This window comes from Lagopus leucura, unplaced genomic scaffold (assembly GCF_019238085.1).
Source record: "Lagopus leucura isolate 7727_CA_CO unplaced genomic scaffold, USGS_WTPT01 Super-Scaffold_100008, whole genome shotgun sequence".
Classification (NCBI taxonomy): domain Eukaryota; kingdom Metazoa; phylum Chordata; class Aves; order Galliformes; family Phasianidae; genus Lagopus; species Lagopus leucura.
In genome coordinates this window covers 21,610,109-21,628,889 of record NW_024962265.1, presented here as the reverse complement: position 1 = coordinate 21,628,889, position 18,781 = coordinate 21,610,109, and the positions used below count along the sequence as shown (strand labels likewise).

The 18,781-nt window shown below is 36.7% G+C and overlaps 1 protein-coding gene across 4 annotated transcripts in view; it reads left to right on the top strand.

Annotated features, from left to right (window-relative positions):
* PTPRZ1 (protein tyrosine phosphatase receptor type Z1) overlaps positions 1-18,781 on the top strand; it is a 133,650-nt gene that overhangs the window by 72,923 nt on the left and 41,946 nt on the right. For all 4 annotated transcript variants that reach the window (XM_042872382.1, XM_042872380.1, XM_042872383.1 and 1 more), the window contains exons 4-10: positions 1,113-1,264; positions 2,378-2,473; positions 2,733-2,799; positions 5,501-5,658; positions 6,546-6,696; positions 11,991-12,175; positions 12,937-13,063. In XM_042872382.1, coding sequence (XP_042728316.1) covers positions 1,113-1,264; positions 2,378-2,473; positions 2,733-2,799; positions 5,501-5,658; positions 6,546-6,696; positions 11,991-12,175; positions 12,937-13,063 — 936 coding nt within the window. The remainder of the gene's footprint in view (positions 1-1,112; positions 1,265-2,377; positions 2,474-2,732; positions 2,800-5,500; positions 5,659-6,545; positions 6,697-11,990; positions 12,176-12,936; positions 13,064-18,781) is intronic.

Here is an 18,781-nt window from a genome sequence, read left to right as displayed (position 1 = left end):
TTATTTTATTTTATTTTATTTTATTTTATTTTATTTTATTTTATTTTTCATAGAAGCAGAGAATGAGTTGAGTTGGAATGGACCTTAAAGACCTTCAAAGTTCCAACCCCCTGCCATGGGCAGGTTTATCACCCACCAGTTCAGGCTGGCCAGGGCCCCATCCAACCTGGCCTTCCAGGGATGGGGAGCTACCCAGCTTCTCTGGGTATCTGTGTCATTGCTTTACCACCCTCAGAGTCTAGATACCACGTACAGTGCAACTCATCAATCTCTTGCTCAGATTCCTGGATCCTACGTGGACTGGTGACTTCCTCTCATAACCTCGCCACTTCCTTAAAAAGTGCCTTCAGTTGGGCATACCTGCATCCACTACGCTCACCTTCACACTCAGGCCCTGCAGTTCCTGCAGCTGATGGTCTGGGCTGATCTTTTGTACCTTGGGAGGTCGGTTTGGTTGTTTTTAGTGCTATTGCTCCTACTTTCTGTTCTTGGTGTCATCATATACTTCATACATACTATTCAACAAATCACTTATTTCCCATTTGCTCTATTAAATGAGATAAAAAGTATGTTTTTCTTTTAAAGAGATACCCAAAAAAACATTCTTTAAAGTCCATAAAACTGGTGTGAGCTCTTCCTTCTGCAATACAATTCAGATACTATAAGAACTGCAAAGCTCTTCAGTTTAAATTCTTTTCAAAGTCTTGAGAAGAGAAATGTAATGGAATTGAACTTCATTAGTGCTGTTTTAACAAGAGATCAAACAATTCACAGTCATTACGTGTGGAAAAGCCAAATGTAGGGGTTTAGTCTATTCCATCCTGCTAATTCTCTCCAGCAGACAAAAGTTCATTTCCATCTGCAGTTTGCATACAATTTTGTCCAGCTTAAGAGCCATCATCACTTATTCCCAGGGAAGAATTAACAAGGAATTAACACATTTTTTACTTCAAATGACCAACTTCCTGACAAATTATGTATAAAATATAGTAAAATAAGCATATTGTATTTGCCTTTTTGCACCTGTTCTGAAATATGAGAGTCATAGATGCCTTGACTAGCTTTTACATTGACACTGTTGTGTTTGTTTTCCTCTCTTTCTCTTTGTTTAGTGGAGATTAACCTGACAAATGATTACTATGTAAGTGGAGGTGGCTTAGATACTGTATTCAAAGCAAGCAAGATCATTTTTCACTGGGGAAAATGCAATGCGTCATCGGATGGATCAGAACATAGCTTGGAAGGACAAAAATTTCCTCTTGAGGTAGAGTATAGAATAGATTTTGAGAATTTGTCATTCTGCAAAAAGTAATATTGTTTACTAAACACCTTTGTTTATCACATAATTAAAGCTTACTGGTGAATTTAATCATCACTTCAATCCAAATTAGTAATATTTAAGTGATGTACTTGAGAGCAGTGGTGTAAGGCATTAGTCCATTGAAAATGTCTAACCTGCATTTTCCTGTGTCTTCTGTGATGACACTGGGAGTTGGTCCTGCTAATCTGACAAAGCTTAAACCCCCACAGGTTTGGCCCATCTTGTGCCCCAGTGGTGGAGTATTTAAGATTGAAACTGATTTTTCAAACCCAGGCTTCACTGAGAGCCAGGAGCTGCTCCACACCAGACACTTTGCATTTCAGTGTTAAAGCAAAGCATTAGTATCAATGTTCTCCTGTTTTCTAAGGAGAGCTGTGAGCTAGGAGCTTTCCCTGGGAGGTGTTATTTTTTTTTTTACCTCACAGCTATTTAAAGTTCCCACTCACACTCTACCTATCCCACCAAGACATCTAAGAGAAGATGTACCTCACCCACCATCACATGAAAAGTCACTCTCAGTAGAAGACTGTACCCTTCATGTCAGTGTCCTGGCATTACAGATTTCCCAATCCAAAGTTAGAGAGGAAGGGATGCAACAAACCAATGCCCGTGACAGCAAATGTGGGCACAGAATCCTAGGAAATCTTTTATTACCAGTGTTTCTCTATGCTTACTGCAAGGCAGGTGCAGGAGGGACAGCCTGCTTTATTATTTGTGTTTTACAGTTGATTGCAAGACTGATTTCCTCTGAGTACTGTATGTTAAATATACGGTATCAGCTGGCTGTCCAGGCTTGCTGTATTGCCTGTGGATAATGATGTTCTCCTTGAAGGACAGCTCTTCCAGACTTAATGATTTTCCAGTGTAGAACTTTTTAGATAGGTAACAGTTGATTAATTCTGTTCTGTATATTCATATCAGAATATACAGTATATCAATATCCATGTATTTGTGCTAAATTGGTTGGTTGAACATTTATACACAAACTAGGAATAAAAATAATTGCATTGATTGTCTTTATATATGTAATACATGTTAATATATATTTTTTTGCAGATGCAAATCTACTGCTATGATGGAGATCTATTTACAGACTTCGAAGAGGCAATTAAAGGAAATGGAAAGTTAAGAGCTTTATCAATTTTGTTTGAGGTAAAAAAAAAAAGTCTATGTGTCATTATCAAGCTTTGAAACAGCAGATGTTCAAACTGAATTTAAAGGGTTTTAATGTGTGATCACTGTGTTAAAAATTTGCATATATTCTTCTTATTTATTTTCACCAGAAAAAAAGCAGATTTGCAAATATTTATGCACTGTTTAGCCCATGTATAATTTTGGTGGTAAACTGCAACCTTCAATTTTATTTTTTCAAGAAGTCTGTGATGTAAAAAATGCAATTTCTTTTTAACAGATTGGAGTAGAAGATAATCCGGATTATATTCCAATCATTAATGGAGTAGATAGCGTTAGTCGTTTTGGTAAGTCTGCTACCATGTTTTATTGATTAATGGTTAGACTAAATTCAATTTCAGCATAATTATGAAAGCTTAAAGGCATTGGGGATCACAGTTCTCAAGAGCATAGATGCATATATTTTGTTAGAAATAAGACTTAATTTACCTCAAGAATGAATATTTGTAACAACACTAGTAAGTGTAGATGAGTAAATATAATTATCCCAAAGAACTTGCAACTTTTAAAATGCTAAAAGACACGTGAAATGTCTGATTTATCCCATGAATATTCTTAGGCATAGATTTCTGGAGTATTGTATGTGGCTGGAAGCCAAATAACACTGCTGAACCCTTCCAAGGTGTGCTTTACAAACACTGAACCTGAATATTAGTATTCTGTAGACCCAGTGGAGAGAAATGCTTATTTCAGTAGCTGCTATGTGAATTTGAAATGATTCAATTATATTAGATCTGTACTGGCATTATTTATACTAGCATTATTTATACTGTCTGCTGACGCTGCTTTAGAATTACTTATGGCTTTACCCCAAGCACATGGACCTCTCTTTCTAACTCTGTTTCAGAGTGGCTTCACAGAAGAATAAACACAAAAGACTGATGTTCTGCACAGGGGCATTTTCTTTTTCCATGGTTGGCCATGACTGACAAAATGTCCAGCATTGTGTCAGTTTTCCTGCATGTAACCATACTTCAGTTTTGTAAAGCACATTGGTATCAATGAGTTGAAAGTGTTAAAGGCTATTAATGTCACTATTTTAAGAATTTTCAAATGCATGACACTAAATTGCTTTTCTTCTGAGAGCGAATATTGTTCAATGAATATGAGTGAGCAACTTCCACAGATTGCAAAGGCAGAAGAGAGAGACATATAAATCTGTCAGAATTCACTATCTTTGTATGCCATCTTCTGTGAAATACAAAGGAAAGTGAGTAATACATCAAGATGAATGTTGTGCTGCAGCTTTGCATAGGAGCTGTAAATTATCAACAGAATGATTCAAGATACAGCCACTACATAGCATTTCAACAATGAGCAGAATATGGTTTTCTTGGATGAAATGCAAATGAGCTCTCAAAATTCAGGTTACAAGTAAATGAAGTTGTTCATCTCAAAGAAAAACATATAGCACACAATCTGTCCTTGCCTGCCTTATGTATGATCTGTCCTTATCAGTCACATCTGTACTATATGTATTTGAATCCCAGCTGCTGAGTTCCCAAGCTGTGCAGAGGTGTCCTATTCCTTCCAGACAGAGTCTCTCTTTTTCTTAATTCTTTGTAGGTGTTTGCCTTTAAAATCTAGGCTGCTTATTATATTCAAAGGCATTTTAAAATACAAACTTGCAGAATCTAAAGCAGTATTCATGCTATAAATGAGAAGCTTCATGTCCCCAAACCTCTACCTAGCATAGGCTGACCATTCATTCTTACTCTAGGAAAAATATAGCAGCAAAACACATTATCAGATAATAATGGTACTTACTGTCTAAAGGTGTCAACATGAGGAATGAAAGGATGTGTTTGCTTGGCATTGCTAAAAGTTTCCTTTTCATCATATGTGGATTAGAGAGGGGAAGAACTAGCTTTCAAATGTTAACTCTGAAACAGTTACTGTGCAGAAACAAAAGCATCAATGATCTGTAATAAACTGCTAATATAATTCACTGTGAAGACAAGGACAGGTCAGAAATCCACCTAGGACTCTAAAAGTAATAGACAACAAATGAATGCACAGTCTGAATACATATTAAATATTCATAAGTGAATATTTTCAAAAGGACACCATTTAAAATCAGTTACTTTGAATAGAAATAAAGTGTATGAGGATCTGCAGTACTCCACAGTGTGAAAAACAAGTATTGTTTTGGATACACCAATCCATAAGGCAGATCACTGATAATTGTCATAAACTGAAAAATCCTGTCAAGAGGAAATTGGTACCATTTCTGCTAATTTTCGGTGCTGGACCCTACTGCCATATCAGCACAGATTTAGCTTTCTGTGGATGGACTGAGCAATTCATCATGCTTGCTCCCAGCAGACAAAGGTACCAGGTAAACTGCTGACCTGAAAGAAGTGATATTATTTTCAAAGGACAATAAACAGAAAGGTCATAACTCTCCTGGAGAAGGTCTTTGCATCCTTCTCTGCTTTGTGTAAAGCTGTTATTGTCGCTATTTTAAAACTCCCATATCTAATGAATTTCTGCTTCTGCAGACCTGAGTACTGCAGCTCTCAGATTTGTCACTGTGACAGTTTCCACCAGCAGAGATTTTCTGCAGAAGTTGAGGTCCTGTGAGAAACTCAACAAATTCAGGGAGAGCTCGAAGTCATGTGGTGAGATCAACTAGAAAGGCTTAACATTTTTTTCTTTGAAGTTCGTGAGTGAGGCAAGAATTTGGCACCCCAAACAATTACTAGAACACTTAGTTGAACAAGATTTTGTGAACAAATGTGCTGGTTTCTATATTTGCTACTGGAATAACCCATTATACTTCTCCAAATAAGCAAAATTTTTATTGAACAATATTCAATCTAAATAGAAAAGGTGCGGCAATTTATTCTTACGCTACCCTCTCTGAAAATTCGATTCCAAATAGCCTCAAAATTAATGAGGTTCCATAATAGGAACTCGTTGGGATAGTGTGATTTCTATTTATTCATTACTATTTTACTCTAAAAAAATGTTTGGTTTCTTTTTCAGGAAAACAGGCTGCCTTAGAACCATTTGTTTTGCTGAACCTTTTACCGAATGCAACAGACAAATATTACACTTACAATGGGTCTTTATCAACTCCTCCCTGCTCAGAAACAGTTGAATGGATTGTGTTCAAAGATACTATTAGTATTTCGGAGCACCAGGTAATTCATTTATTGTATTAAAATAAAACAAATATACATCGTAACAGAAAAAATCAGTTACAATGCGTATGGTAAAAACTCATGCCATTTATTACCAGCCCAACAGTCTGACATATTTTTTTTCTCTAGTATTAAGTTTTTTGTACAGTCATCAAAGGTAATCTCTCCAATGTATCTGGACCTCTGGTCCAGATAGGAAAAAAAATGCTCCTTTGGCATTCCCCTGTCCGAACAGTGAATAGAGCATAGCTCTGTCAACAGAATAGTTGAGAAGTCTGGTCTTGTTCAACATCTTCATCAATGACCTTGATGAGGGGATAATGGCCACCCTCAGCAAGTTTGCCGATGATACGAAGTTGGGAGGATTGGCTGACACGCCTGAAGGCTGTGCTGCCATTCAGCAAGACCTGGATAGGCTGGAGAGCTGGGCAGAAAAAAACCGGATGAGGTTTAACAAAAGCAAGTGTAGAGTCTTGCATCTGGGGAGAAATAATTCCATGCACCGGTACAGGTTGGGGGATGACCTGCTGGAGGGGAGCTCTGCGGAAAGGGACCTGGGTGTCCTGGTGGATGACAGGTTGGCCATGAGCCAGCAGTGTGCCTTTGTGGCCAAGAGGGCCAATGGCATCCTGGGGTGCATTAAAAAGAGCGTGGCCAGCAGGTCGAGGGAAGTGATCCTCCCCCTCTACTCTGCCCTGGTAAGGCCTCATCTGGAGTACTGCGTCCAGTTCTGGGCTCCCCAGTACAAAAAGGACAGGGATCTCTTGGAAAGAGTCCAGCGGAGGGCCACAAGTCCCAGTGTCATTTCTCCAGGGTTTTTCTGCCTCTTGGAAGAAACATATTGATTTGTTATGACTTCCAAGTTCTTTTTTTATCACCTCTTCTAGTTAGCAGTGTTCTGTGAAGTCCTTACGATGCAGCAGTCTGGCTATGTGATGCTGATGGACTATCTGCAAAACAACTTTCGAGAGCAGCGATATAAGTTTTCTGGGCAAGTGTTTTCCTCTTACACTGGACAAGAAGAAATTCATGAAGCAGGTATTTACTGAATAGTCACTCCTCTTTTCATGGGTTGAAAGACGATTTTCAGTAAGAGAGTCATCCTAGTATGAAAATACTCATTTTAAATTGTGTGGAAAGTAGCACAGTGTGTTATTATTCATAAATCTATCACTTCAAAGAAAAAAACTGGCAATCATAAAACATGTCAGATTAAATGGAGTGGAAAATTAAATGCTTGTCTCGACCAAACGTTCAGTGAAGATCACGTCAATTCAAGCTTTCTTGCGCTGCCCTTTTAATGTGTTTCAGACCTAAACAAAGCTGCCCTTTCAGGGCCTGCAGGAGGATTTTCTTTTACAAACCCATTTGGTTCTTCGTTGTATAACATGCATGCCTCTTCAATAGAACGTGACATCACCAAATTCATTTCACGTAGACTACTAAGAAAGTGATAGATGTAGAGAATCCCAAAAGCCAGAATCTGACCTCTGTTTTACCTAAAACCTTGGGGAAGCCTGTGAAAGTTATGTGACCAGGACAGCGTATGGAAGTAAATGATTTTCACACTCGTGAGCCAAGAAAAATAAAAGGAATCATCATTTATTTCTGCACTACAATGAAGGTAGATACTGGGATCTGATATTTTGTCTGTGAGCATAATATCCATTCAGATAAGGAGAGAATGTCCAACCTAAAGATATTAGGATCCTTTTTTCATTGAGTTATACCATTTAAAACTGGAAGGCCATTCAACTTCATGTAATGATGAATTGCTATGCAGTGCATCCCAAATGCTTGTGTGTAGTTAAAATTTCATACTTAGCGTTTTAGGAGCAGAGAATTTTGCATTTGCTGTAGGTCCAGTTTCACAGTAGGTTAACAAGCTTATTCAATTGACCTGTAAATTTGTTTAACACAGAACAAAGGGGTTTCAGTCTATGAAGTTTAAGAAAAAAGTGTCTTGCACTGACATCACATCACAAACACATACAGTATTTATTCCAAACTATGTACTCAAGGTATCTAACTGTAGATTAAAAATTCTAGTTTGATTGTAGACATAGGAGGACTGAAAGCAATCTCTTAAATTTCAGGTCTCCCTGTATATATAGTCACATTTCTGTTAACATTAATAAACACTGAATAAATGCAATATCTTATATGCGTACGTTCATACATCCAAACAAAAAGGCCATTATAGAATTCTTTTCATGTAAAAATCAGAGGATCATTGCTTTTTTCCCCTACCTTTTGATAGAAGTTAAATTAAAATCCTTAAGAACTGTTGAATTTACGTGCTGAGATGTGAAGACTACAGCATGAACACTTCCAGGAGGAAATAGGCTTATGTCTTCTTTATTCAAGTCCTTATTCTTTAGTCAACAACAAGAATGACAAACCTTTGAAATACATTTGGACAACTCATGGGAAATGTCAAGACTGGATTTGGACAAGTAACCTGTTGAAACAAGTTAGTTTCAAGTCACCCCATGAAAAATGATTTTGAGATTACGGAATGGTAGCATCCCAATTTTCTCCTGTTGAATGCATTGTAGGCTTTCACTAGGCAGTAGAATTCAGTATGTGATCTATTTTTGTTATTACTTCATTTATTTCTCAAATAAAGCTACATTTCACTAGATGGACTAAGAGTATCTCTCTAATATACATATAAAATTAGTTTCAGCAATGTTTTTAGAAGTTTTCAAAATCCCCATCTGGACATTCTTGGTGAGGAAATGGAATGTAACATGGGATCTAAAAAGTCATTGATGTCTAAACAAAGTGCAGTGATTCCACAGCTGAAAACCTGGATTTGAATGAAAAAAAAAAAAATTGAACCCAGATTCAACTTAAAGAAAATGTAATCAGCAAATATAGGGTAAAAAAAAGAAAAGGCATCCAATTATGTCTCAGTAATACTTTGTATAAAATTCAGAGAAAGATAAAATCCAGGGTTTTTTTTCTATTCATATTTGAATAAGTTAAATTTGATCAACTCATACACTGCACAGACTTTCTGATGATGATGCTAATGTATCTTATCTTCCTCAATGATGCAATTCAGTTGACATGAAAAACTTCCAAGCTGGATGGATTGTGTTTTATTTCACAATTTATTTCAGAACAGGCAAAGATAGGTGCATTACAGTATGATATTCAAAACCAGCTACTGAACACTCATGTCTGTAAAGCAGAGATCTGAATTCAAGCCCAGCAGAGCCTTGAGTAGGCCTCTGACTTCTCATGAATTGTATTTTGCTGTTTTGAGACTAAAAAAAAAAATAAAAAAATCAGCTGAATATCTGTGACTTCCTTCCTTGTAGTCCCTTTGCCCAGATTTTTGAAATCAGCATCAGAGCAGAAGTCTTTGATTAGAGATGTTGATACATGACCTCCTGGCTTTTCCCAAGCCCTTGAAAAGGAAAATGGATAAAGACAAGAGCAGAGCACAGGCAGGATGACAAACAAAAATTTGAAGAGGGGAAGAGACAACAGCTTGGCAAGGACTACAACAGGTGTACAACAAGGTGCACACAGCTATTATGCAGGCATATTGTTGGCTGCTGCTCAGAGGAACAAGGCTAAGCATCAAAAGAGTGAAAACAACTGGGAGAAGAACTTCACTTTCCTTGGAAAAACGTACCTGGCAGAGCAAGTCAAAGTGAAATAAATGGTATTGGAGACACCAACCCTCCAGCTTTAAATGCTCTATAATAGCTAATTTGAGCATAGTCAAAGATGTCAGACCCACATTCACTCTGGTGAGCAAAAGAGGAAGGGAGGAAAAATGACAGTGGAGAGAAGTTTGCAGTGTGAGTTTGGAGCAAGGAAAAGTTTGGCAGGTATACTACAAAAAAATATTTGGAGAGTTATTTTAAATACCTTGCAAAATATAATAGTGGCTTGCTTTATCGAAATATATATAAGTTTTATATTATATATATATATATAAATATATAAATATATAAAATCTAAATAAATAAATAAAATAAACAAGAAATTATGGTATACATAATGCTCAGAATTAAGAAGGGATTCATTTTTGCTGTCTAATGATTTCCTTGTGCCCTCTGGCGGATATGAACTGGGAGGACAAGCTTCAGTAATGGAATGAGATGTATACAACTTCATTTATTTTTATTTTTTTTATTTTTAGTTTGCTCTTTGCTTACTCCAATTAGGAGTGTTCAGTGTAATGAATAAAAATGATATGCCAAATAAGTAGTGCAGTAGATTCAGAGCCTGGTAAGCTGTACAATTCAAACTGAATTCCACAGACCAACACTTCCTCTTATTAACGCACACAAACATCACACATCTTCCATTAAATCAAACCAGAATTTGCAGAACTTCCCACCTGCATACAGGCTGGCAGAAATTTGTTTCAAAATTCTGAGTATCGAATGCCCTCTAGTGTTCGAGTGGTAAATTGCCAAGTTAATGGAGTATCTTCAAATTGTGATACTGCCAGGCAAAAGGCGTTGTAGTATCATGACATTTGCTTCCTTTATGGGAATTCCAAAGAATCTACAACTCTTGCTTTCCTAATTAGCTGGATAACTTTCCCTGCTTTTTACTAGATACTCGCAGTTTGATTTAAACGTGTTCTCAGATTCTAGAAATGTTTCCTGCTTTATTACAAATAGGGAATGACCGTTTAATTACTTGTGCAAAAGTCCAGTTAAAACTTTGCAATATCCTTACAGACATTTTCATGTGTAATATTTAATTAAATGATATTTTTCATGTATTCTCATCAATAATTTTGACTTGCTTAATAGACAAAATATAGCAATAGAGATAAGGTAATAAATGAAAAAGTAGTTTGAATAATATTCCTTTTCAGTCCATATAAAAGCAAATAGAAAAGGAAATTCAGTATGGGTGTGCCCAAGTATAGGAAATACCAAAAAACTAGGACAGAGGCAGAAATCTAGTCTCAGTATTTCAATCACAGTCCTTAGCATCTGCAGTTTCAAACATGTAAGAGGAGGGATTTATAACAGTAAATGTTAGGGACCCCTGGCTTTCATTCCACTATACCAGCTCATATCTGGCTGCTGTGATCTCTTTGCAGTTGGGAACCAAAAATTAGAGAAGACTTTTGACATTCATCAGTTCTATGTGTGACATTAACAGAGATGACGAAAGCAAGGAAGGAAAATGATCTCAGCCTGAATGATTCAGCTGTACATTGTTTTGGTTTATATTTTCCTGTATCTGTCAGTCATTTTTCAGTGACCTTCAGATAAATACTTTGCATTTTCTGCTGGTGCAATTTTTTCACAGAGGTTACCTTGACCTTGTATATTACTTTCAAGCTACACACAGGTACCTGCGTGATTTAAATACCAAATGACAAAGTCTCAGCACATTTCTGGCACACTGGTAATCAGTACATCTCGATATATCTAGAGATGTATCAGAAGATTCAGCTTATTTGAATAAGATGAAAAATGTGGTACTGGGGGAAAACTGGAAGACATGCAAAAATAGCTGCCTGGCCAGAGTTTGTCTGGAGTGTGAGGTCCAGGCTTACCAAGAAGGTGTGCATGAGTGAACTTGGAACTGCAACAAGCTGGGATATCCAGGGCAGTGCTTAGAACATGATGACAGGAGCAGGTTGGCAATGTCTGGAAAGCATTCTCATTTTGCCAAGCTCAAAGTGCCTCATACCTCTTCTTCGGCACTTCTTTCAACCTCCCTCTTGGAAGTCAGTTCTACCTAAGCTAAATGAAGGCAAAGGAGGTTCTGGTTGGAAGGTGGTGTGAAAGGGCAAGAGATGAGGAGGAGTCTCAGACCTGTTGGTCTAGATTGCATCCACAGACTCTTTTGGTGCCTCTTACTGGACTTCTTCAGTGGCTGTTTAGATAGTGAAATGTAGTCAAATGAAATAGCTACCAGCTAATCTTATGCATTCTTATCCCTCCATGTTTGTCTTTCATCTCTTCTATTAAAAGATTCAGAATTCAAGTATGATACATTTACCTTCAATCTTCAGAAAGAATCTGTTACATATTCCAATCTGTTGTAGCTGTTGGGAGAGTGTGCAGCCCTTCTAAAGCTACTAGAAACTGAACACAAGTCTTTCTCAAAATACGATATTAAAAAGAGGGGGAAAGAGGTCTCAAATTAACTTGCTTTTGCTTAGCTAGTATCAGGACTCTGTAACTTTTGATAGTGCATGCCATCTCAGATATTTTAAAAGAAAACTAAAAATGAGGCCCATTAAAACATTAAATGAGTTTGATGGGAAGTGGATCAAGACCTTTGGAGTAATTTCTACCATTTAATAAATATCATGTTCTTTATTGTCCTTCTTTCAGTTTGCAGCTCAGAACCTGAAAATGTCCAATCTGATCCAAAGAATTATACCAGTCTTCTGGTTACATGGGAAAGACCTCGGGTTGTGTATGATACCATGATTGAGAAGTTTGCTGTCTTTTATCAACAGTTGGATGGAGAAGACCAGACTAAGCATGAGTTTCTGACAGATGGGTATCAGGACTTGGTAACTGTGAACTCTTCAAGTTTCATTGAGAGCGGTGATGACAAAGCAGCCATTAATTATTCTAAGGGTTTAGGTAGCTGGGAGCTAATTTAATAAAAAAATTTGGCTGCAGCTTACAAAAGCTGTGCTTGTCTCTTTGGCTCTGAAGCTACAGAGACAATTAAAAATAGAAAAAAAAAAAAAAAAAGAAAAGCCTCTTTTGGCCACAGGCAAAGAAATTTCTTGGAGTTCTGTTCTGATTTGCCTATCGTTTTCCCAAAAGTATATGACCATGTCAAGCTCATTGCTCCTTAGCCATAAACCCCTTAGTCAATTAACAGTGATCTGTACTTCATTGCTCACTGGTCTGCAAAGAATTACGTACGCTAGCAGCTAATTAAATTCAGTACAGTCGTACCGCTATAAGTATTAAGTTACTGATTTACTGCTTCATGGTATTTCACTAATGTGATCTGTTCTCATTAGCCTCTTCAAATATTCATAAGCTTATCAGTGGTAATGTTACCTAAAATGATTATCTAAACTAGTATTCATCGTTAAACAGGTGTGCACTTTGGTATTCTGCATTTAAAAGTTCACCATTTTTTAAAGTTGCCTGAGAAGTATTTTTTGACAGTAAAATGTGAAGAGTGCATGTTAGAGTCATAGGACAAAAGGACCTTCATGATTCATATGAAAAATGTGTTATGAAAAAATGTTAACATTTCCAAATGTTTGATACATATTTGCAAGTAAATGATTAAACATGTTTTTTCTTTTAGGGAGCTATTCTAAATAATCTGCTGCCCAATACAAGTTATGTTCTTCAGATAGTTGCTGTTTGCTCTAATGGTCTGCACGGAAAATACAGTGACCAAGTCATTGTTGATATGCCTTTAGAGGACCAAGGTAAGTGTTCTTCTGAGCCGAGCGGTCACTTTTAACCAAAAGCTTTTATTTAGAGAAGTAGTTTATTTGCAAACCAGTAAAATGTGTGACTGTCCAAATATGCTAAAATGAAATTTCAAAATCTCTGCAGTTAACCTTCAGCTTGTTCTTTGCTACTGATATTTTATCATGATATAATTCTCCATTCCTTGTAAACATTACCTACAAAAGTTTGCATGTTAATGTTTTTAACTAAAAATATTTTGAAGAGCGCCTACCTCATTTCAAATCTCACAAGTGTATCCTTTAGGAATATAACATAGGGAAATAAAGCCATGTTTGGTATTATTTCCCTATGGTTCAAGCATCCTCCTGACTCCCCAAATTAATCACCTACATTACCAAAGTGTTAAGGAAACAAGAGATGCAAACCCGATGTATGACTTACAGACCTGTATCAATTTGTTTTCAAATTGGATTACTTATGTTTACTTGGAGTTTGATTTCAAAGCACTTACGGTGATGGAATTCCCTTGCTTCTTAATGTTGCCTTGCAAGAAAATCAAAAGGCCTAATAACCAAATCTCACTGATTGCACAGCCAGATTCACCTCTTCTGCCTGCTGGTAAATACAAAATAATGTGACACTGTAGCATGGAGCTTGACATTGTCCTTAATAATTCCTTACGCTCTGTGGAAGTTTTAGCATAAAACCCTGTTCTTATCAAAGTTAGTGAAAGCTGTGTATTGAATTAGGAGCCCTGTAGTTAATCATAGGAACAAATCGCAACCTTTCTGATCGTGCAGCAAATCACTTTTTTTTTTTTTTTTTTTTTTTTTTTTTTTTAATCTGGGGACTGAGATTGTGGTTGTTTATTTGTGGATTGTATATGTCCAATTTTACATGTGGTTAAATCAGTTTAGCTACAGCAAGGTCCTTAGCAGTACTGTGGTATACTTGGGAAACAGGTTAGTTTCTCATTTCAAGGGAACCACATTCCTTTGTAGCAAGAAAGAAGATGGTTCTTGATGATCTCTCCTGCATCAGTTGAGAATTAGTAGTACTAAAAGGCATAAAATAGCATATTATCTGAAGGAGGGGGAGGCAGATTCACATATAGTACATACGATCTTTCAGTAAACATTTTCTGTGCCTCTCAAACACATATTTTTGCAGTCTTATGCTAATACGAGAATTTCCATATTTAGTTTTTCCAAGTCCACAACAAAGTTCTGACATTTCACTGTTCTTTTTGTCTTTATCTCCCTCTTAGTCCCTATATCACTCCATTTCCTTTCCAAAATTTGCTTACTTTGTGTTTGAAAATTTTTTGAGATGAAATTTCATTCACATATCTCCACATCCATGGAGTGAAAAATAAACAGCTCAGTGTTGCTATTATTAAACAAGAGCAAAGCCAACAAATGCAGTTAGCCCAGTGCTGCTGTCACAGCTTCCGAAGCTCAGAAAATAGCAAAAATAAAAGAATTTATTTTAAAAAACAAAAACCAAGAACATTAAACTACTACTGCTGCATCCCTACTGTCAGATCTGGTTGCATACCACCATGCTATGTGCCGTGACTTCCATCTGAAGGAAAGGTGGACGCAGGGGCAGGCAGGGGGTGGAGCACAGCCCAGCCCAGCACAGCACACCTGGCCTGCAGGCAGAGCTGCCAGGACCAAACCCAGGGAGAGGCTGCTGTGTGTCTGGTGGCCTGCAGTGAGCACTGTCACTGTGCTGTGCTTCTGCTGAGGGCAGCAGTGGGTTTGCATTCATGTCAGGAGAAGAAGAAGAAAAGACAAAGTACGATGCAAGAATAACAAGGAGAAATAATCATATACAGATGTACCTGTGTGCAGTGTCAGCACGTTAACGTAACTGTGGAAATGGTATTTTTGTGCTTTCTTCCAATTAAGCATTTAAGTACATCTCCTTAATGTGGAAACGAAGCAAATTAACTTCTGTAAGTATATTCTGATCCCAAGTTTTCTTTTTTTCAAAAAACAAGGCATTGTGAAAAGGAGAGTTAAGCATATTGCATATCAAAATATGTAAACTATATCAAAAGTATGTAAACTATGAACACCTTTTTTTTCAAATTTCAGACAGCTCTGAAAATCTGTAGTGGTTTTGGGTCTGCTTGAGGTGTTTCCTTTAGTTTGTCAAGAGCTTCGAAATGGAGAGAGATTATTTCAGGTCAAATGAATTCTTTCAAGGATATTTTGATTTTTAACAAAAAAAAAAAAAAGAAAAAGGAGAGGTTTAACATTAAAAATGAATTATCTCTCTGTTTCAGAAAAGCTGTTTCTTTGTGATGCTTCCTATCTGACACTGACAGAAAGTTGTTAAAGTGCTTTGTGTTTAGCTTGACACTTTTGTAGTGGTATATCTGAAAATATTGGATGAAGAAAGTTCAGGAAAGACTCCTTCCATATAATTAGTGTGATTGGTGGTAGTGTACATTGCTCTACAAATACATTTTATAAGAATTGTCTTAGCTCTGGATATAATTTCTTTTTCTTTTTTTTTAAGGCAAAAAACTTCCATTCCTTTCTAATATTGTTTCTTTACGTACTTATTTTTACTAATTATTTACATCTGAATTAACCACTGCAAATTTTGCAAATATTTTCATATTAAATATTGCAATATGAAACAACAGGGATATGAAAATGTAAGTATCTAATGAGAAAGATTTGTTCAGAGCTACTTGATGATTACAGATGATTACAGATAACATCAAATTGGTTTTGTGATCTGCTTTATAGATCTTGAGGCAAAAGGGGATTTCTTGGAGCTCCTGCTTGTGAATTTATGAAAGAAAAGTTATCTTCACCATGAAGACGTGAAATAAAATTGACTCACATAAAACATAGACTAAAAGTTTCGTATTCAAGACTTACTCTGAGTAAGCCACTTTAATTAAGATGAAATTCACTGCAGTCACCTCCAGATTAATTAATCTTCACGTTAAAAATTAAAATGGGACATGAGAGCCCTTTTTCTGGGAAGAATTCAGCCCTCGGGGAGTGGTCACTCTTAAAGAGGGAATTTTCTGTACCCTGTACAACAAAATCTGCTGTTCAGAAAACTCAGGACCATTGTCTTAGCCTTTTTTATTTGACACGATGGAAGGGGAAGGCGTTTCTCATGCTTTGTCCCCAACCTGCGTGGTCCTCAACCAAGGTGTAAAACTCCAGGCCATAATTTCTGTCCCCCATGCTGATATCTGAAATCATTCTGGTTTGTGGAAGCCTCAGGATCTCACCACACAGGTGATCATATTTGAGACTTCTGCATTTGGATTTTTTTACCTGAACTGTTCAGAGCAGCAGCATTTCAGCTTGTGGTGCAGTGTGCATGCACATGTGATTTTTTTCCAATTAGTTTCCAATTAGTGACAGTTGGTGAGTGCTTTCCCTGACACAGCTACCCAACATCCACTGAAAATGGAGTGTATCGGTAGGTAGTGTGTTAGTTGACTTTGATGAAAGCCCAGCTTTCATTTACCAGTTTTTCATTCGGTATTAGAACTGGATTTTCATTATCTGAATGTGCTTTGACTCTCTAGACAATGTCTCTAGGGTTCTGAAAGTTCTGCAGTAGTTTGTTGTGTCATTAATATCAGTGGTACTTACATGCTTTTACTGAATTAGGGCATGAAAATAAGAATATATCTCTCTTTTCACCTTCCTGTGTAGAGACACTGGTTGGTTTTTGTAAAAAATTGTTTTGGGATATGGCTCTCAGATGCAGATCATAATGTCAGTGATGATTTGTGAGGGTCTAACTATGCTATTTTGTTGTAACTTCTCTTTGTGAGTAATTTTTGTTCTAAAAGAGCACTAAGCATATCACAGATGTTTCACTTAGGGGATGCTTTTTTCTAATTTTATTTTTAATTAGTTTTTGTTTTTTAATTTTACAATATAAACGTAGACATCTGAAAACTGGTTCAAGCAAAAGAAAAAGGCTTTACTTTTTTTTTTCTTCCAGTGACATTTATTGCATAAGATAGTACAGAACTGAAAAGAATTTATGAGGGTACCTGTTATTTTTACAGCTGCAGATCAGATTGCTTTAAAAGATTTTTTAAAGATTTGCGTTGAATTTAAGTGTAGGGAATTTCCCTTTTTTGTCTTTGTTTTGTCCTTTCTTCATCTGTCATTAAAATGCACTATTATGTGAAAAGATAACTTCAAAACTTTCTAACTAGTGGTTTAACTATTTAAAATGTAAGCTCTAGAATAAGCAAAATGTGGTTCCAGAAGAAATAAACAAGCTTGTTTATCAACCTACATCAATGGGTTGTTTTTTGGTGGGTGGTTCTTCTGATAAGTAAGTGGCTGTTAGCACTTTGTATAAAATGCTGTCAAATAAAAATCACAGCAACGGAGTTAACAGAACTTCTATAAGTGTGTGTCTCTAAGGCTTTTGACAAATATGTTTTTGTAACCAACCCAAATTAAACTGTCTTGGTAAAATGGCTGACTTTTTGTTTATTTATCTGTAACTGTATGTGTGTGTGTGCGTGTGTGTAAATACCTCTCCATTAGAGGCAAGAGTGAGAAACTTGAGTTTCTTGCTGCTGGAATGAGGAGGCATGTAGCTTATTGTATAATATAGCATAATCAACAAGTTTTATTTTTCTCGTGAAGTCTGATTAAAGATCAACTCAAGACAAGTGACTACAGAATGAATAGATTGCATTTTTCTGTATTATTTTTCTTTACAGAGAAGTTTTTTGAGTGCGTAATATACAGTGCGGGTCTAAATTAATGTCTTATGATGTTTGATTTCTGTCATTGAGAAGCCAGGGAATATCATTATCTCCTCCTCCACCCCTTCCTTCCCTCCCCTCCCCCCCCCTCCTCTCCCCTCCCTGTCCCGGAGCCTCCTAGGCTTCCAGGAGTCAGAGGTAAGATCATTTTTCTCTATCTAATTAATAAAAGATTATTTCATTACCAATTACCAAGTGCTTGGTAATTTATAAAACTTACTTAAAAAAGAACAATTTCTGAAACTTTTTCTGCAGGTTCAGTCAAAATGTTTTTACAAATTAGAATCTACAGAAAAAAACTGAGCATGTTAGTGTGATAAATTTTACCTAATTGTATGTTGCATATAATACATGTCTCAAAGTTTTGGAAACATAGATGTGGACAGAATACAAATTAAGAACCCGCCTGACCGCAGAAATGAAAAGTGTGGAAATGACCTCTTTATAGTAATGTATGGAGACAGCTACGTTTGGGAATCATTGACAAGATGCAGGCATACAGTTCTATAGGATCTTATTGTTAGAATCACTTACCAGGATAAGAGACTGGCATTTTCACAGTGCAAACTAACTTCAGAATACATGCTGGCACTGGTAAATAGGCAGGGCTTGACAGCATTGCTTAGGGCAAAGCCTTAGGAAGATCCAGAAAGGGAATGTGCTTTTCTTTGGCTGAAGAGAGCAATGAAATGAGTTAGCACTGTGGAAGGGTGTAAGATATCATCACTTGAGGCCATGCCAGTTCCTACCAGAGATTTGAAGGTTTCCCACAACCTGCTTTGAAGCCTCTCTTGCTGACCACTGTCACAACCACAATACTCTATTGGTCAAAAAGACAGTGAGAAAGAAGATGATAGACTACCTCTAAATTTCAGAGAGAAAGATTTTCACATGACTTCTTGCTTCTGCTACAGTTGCTATTTATTTATAAAAAAAAAATGAGGAAGACCTTAAA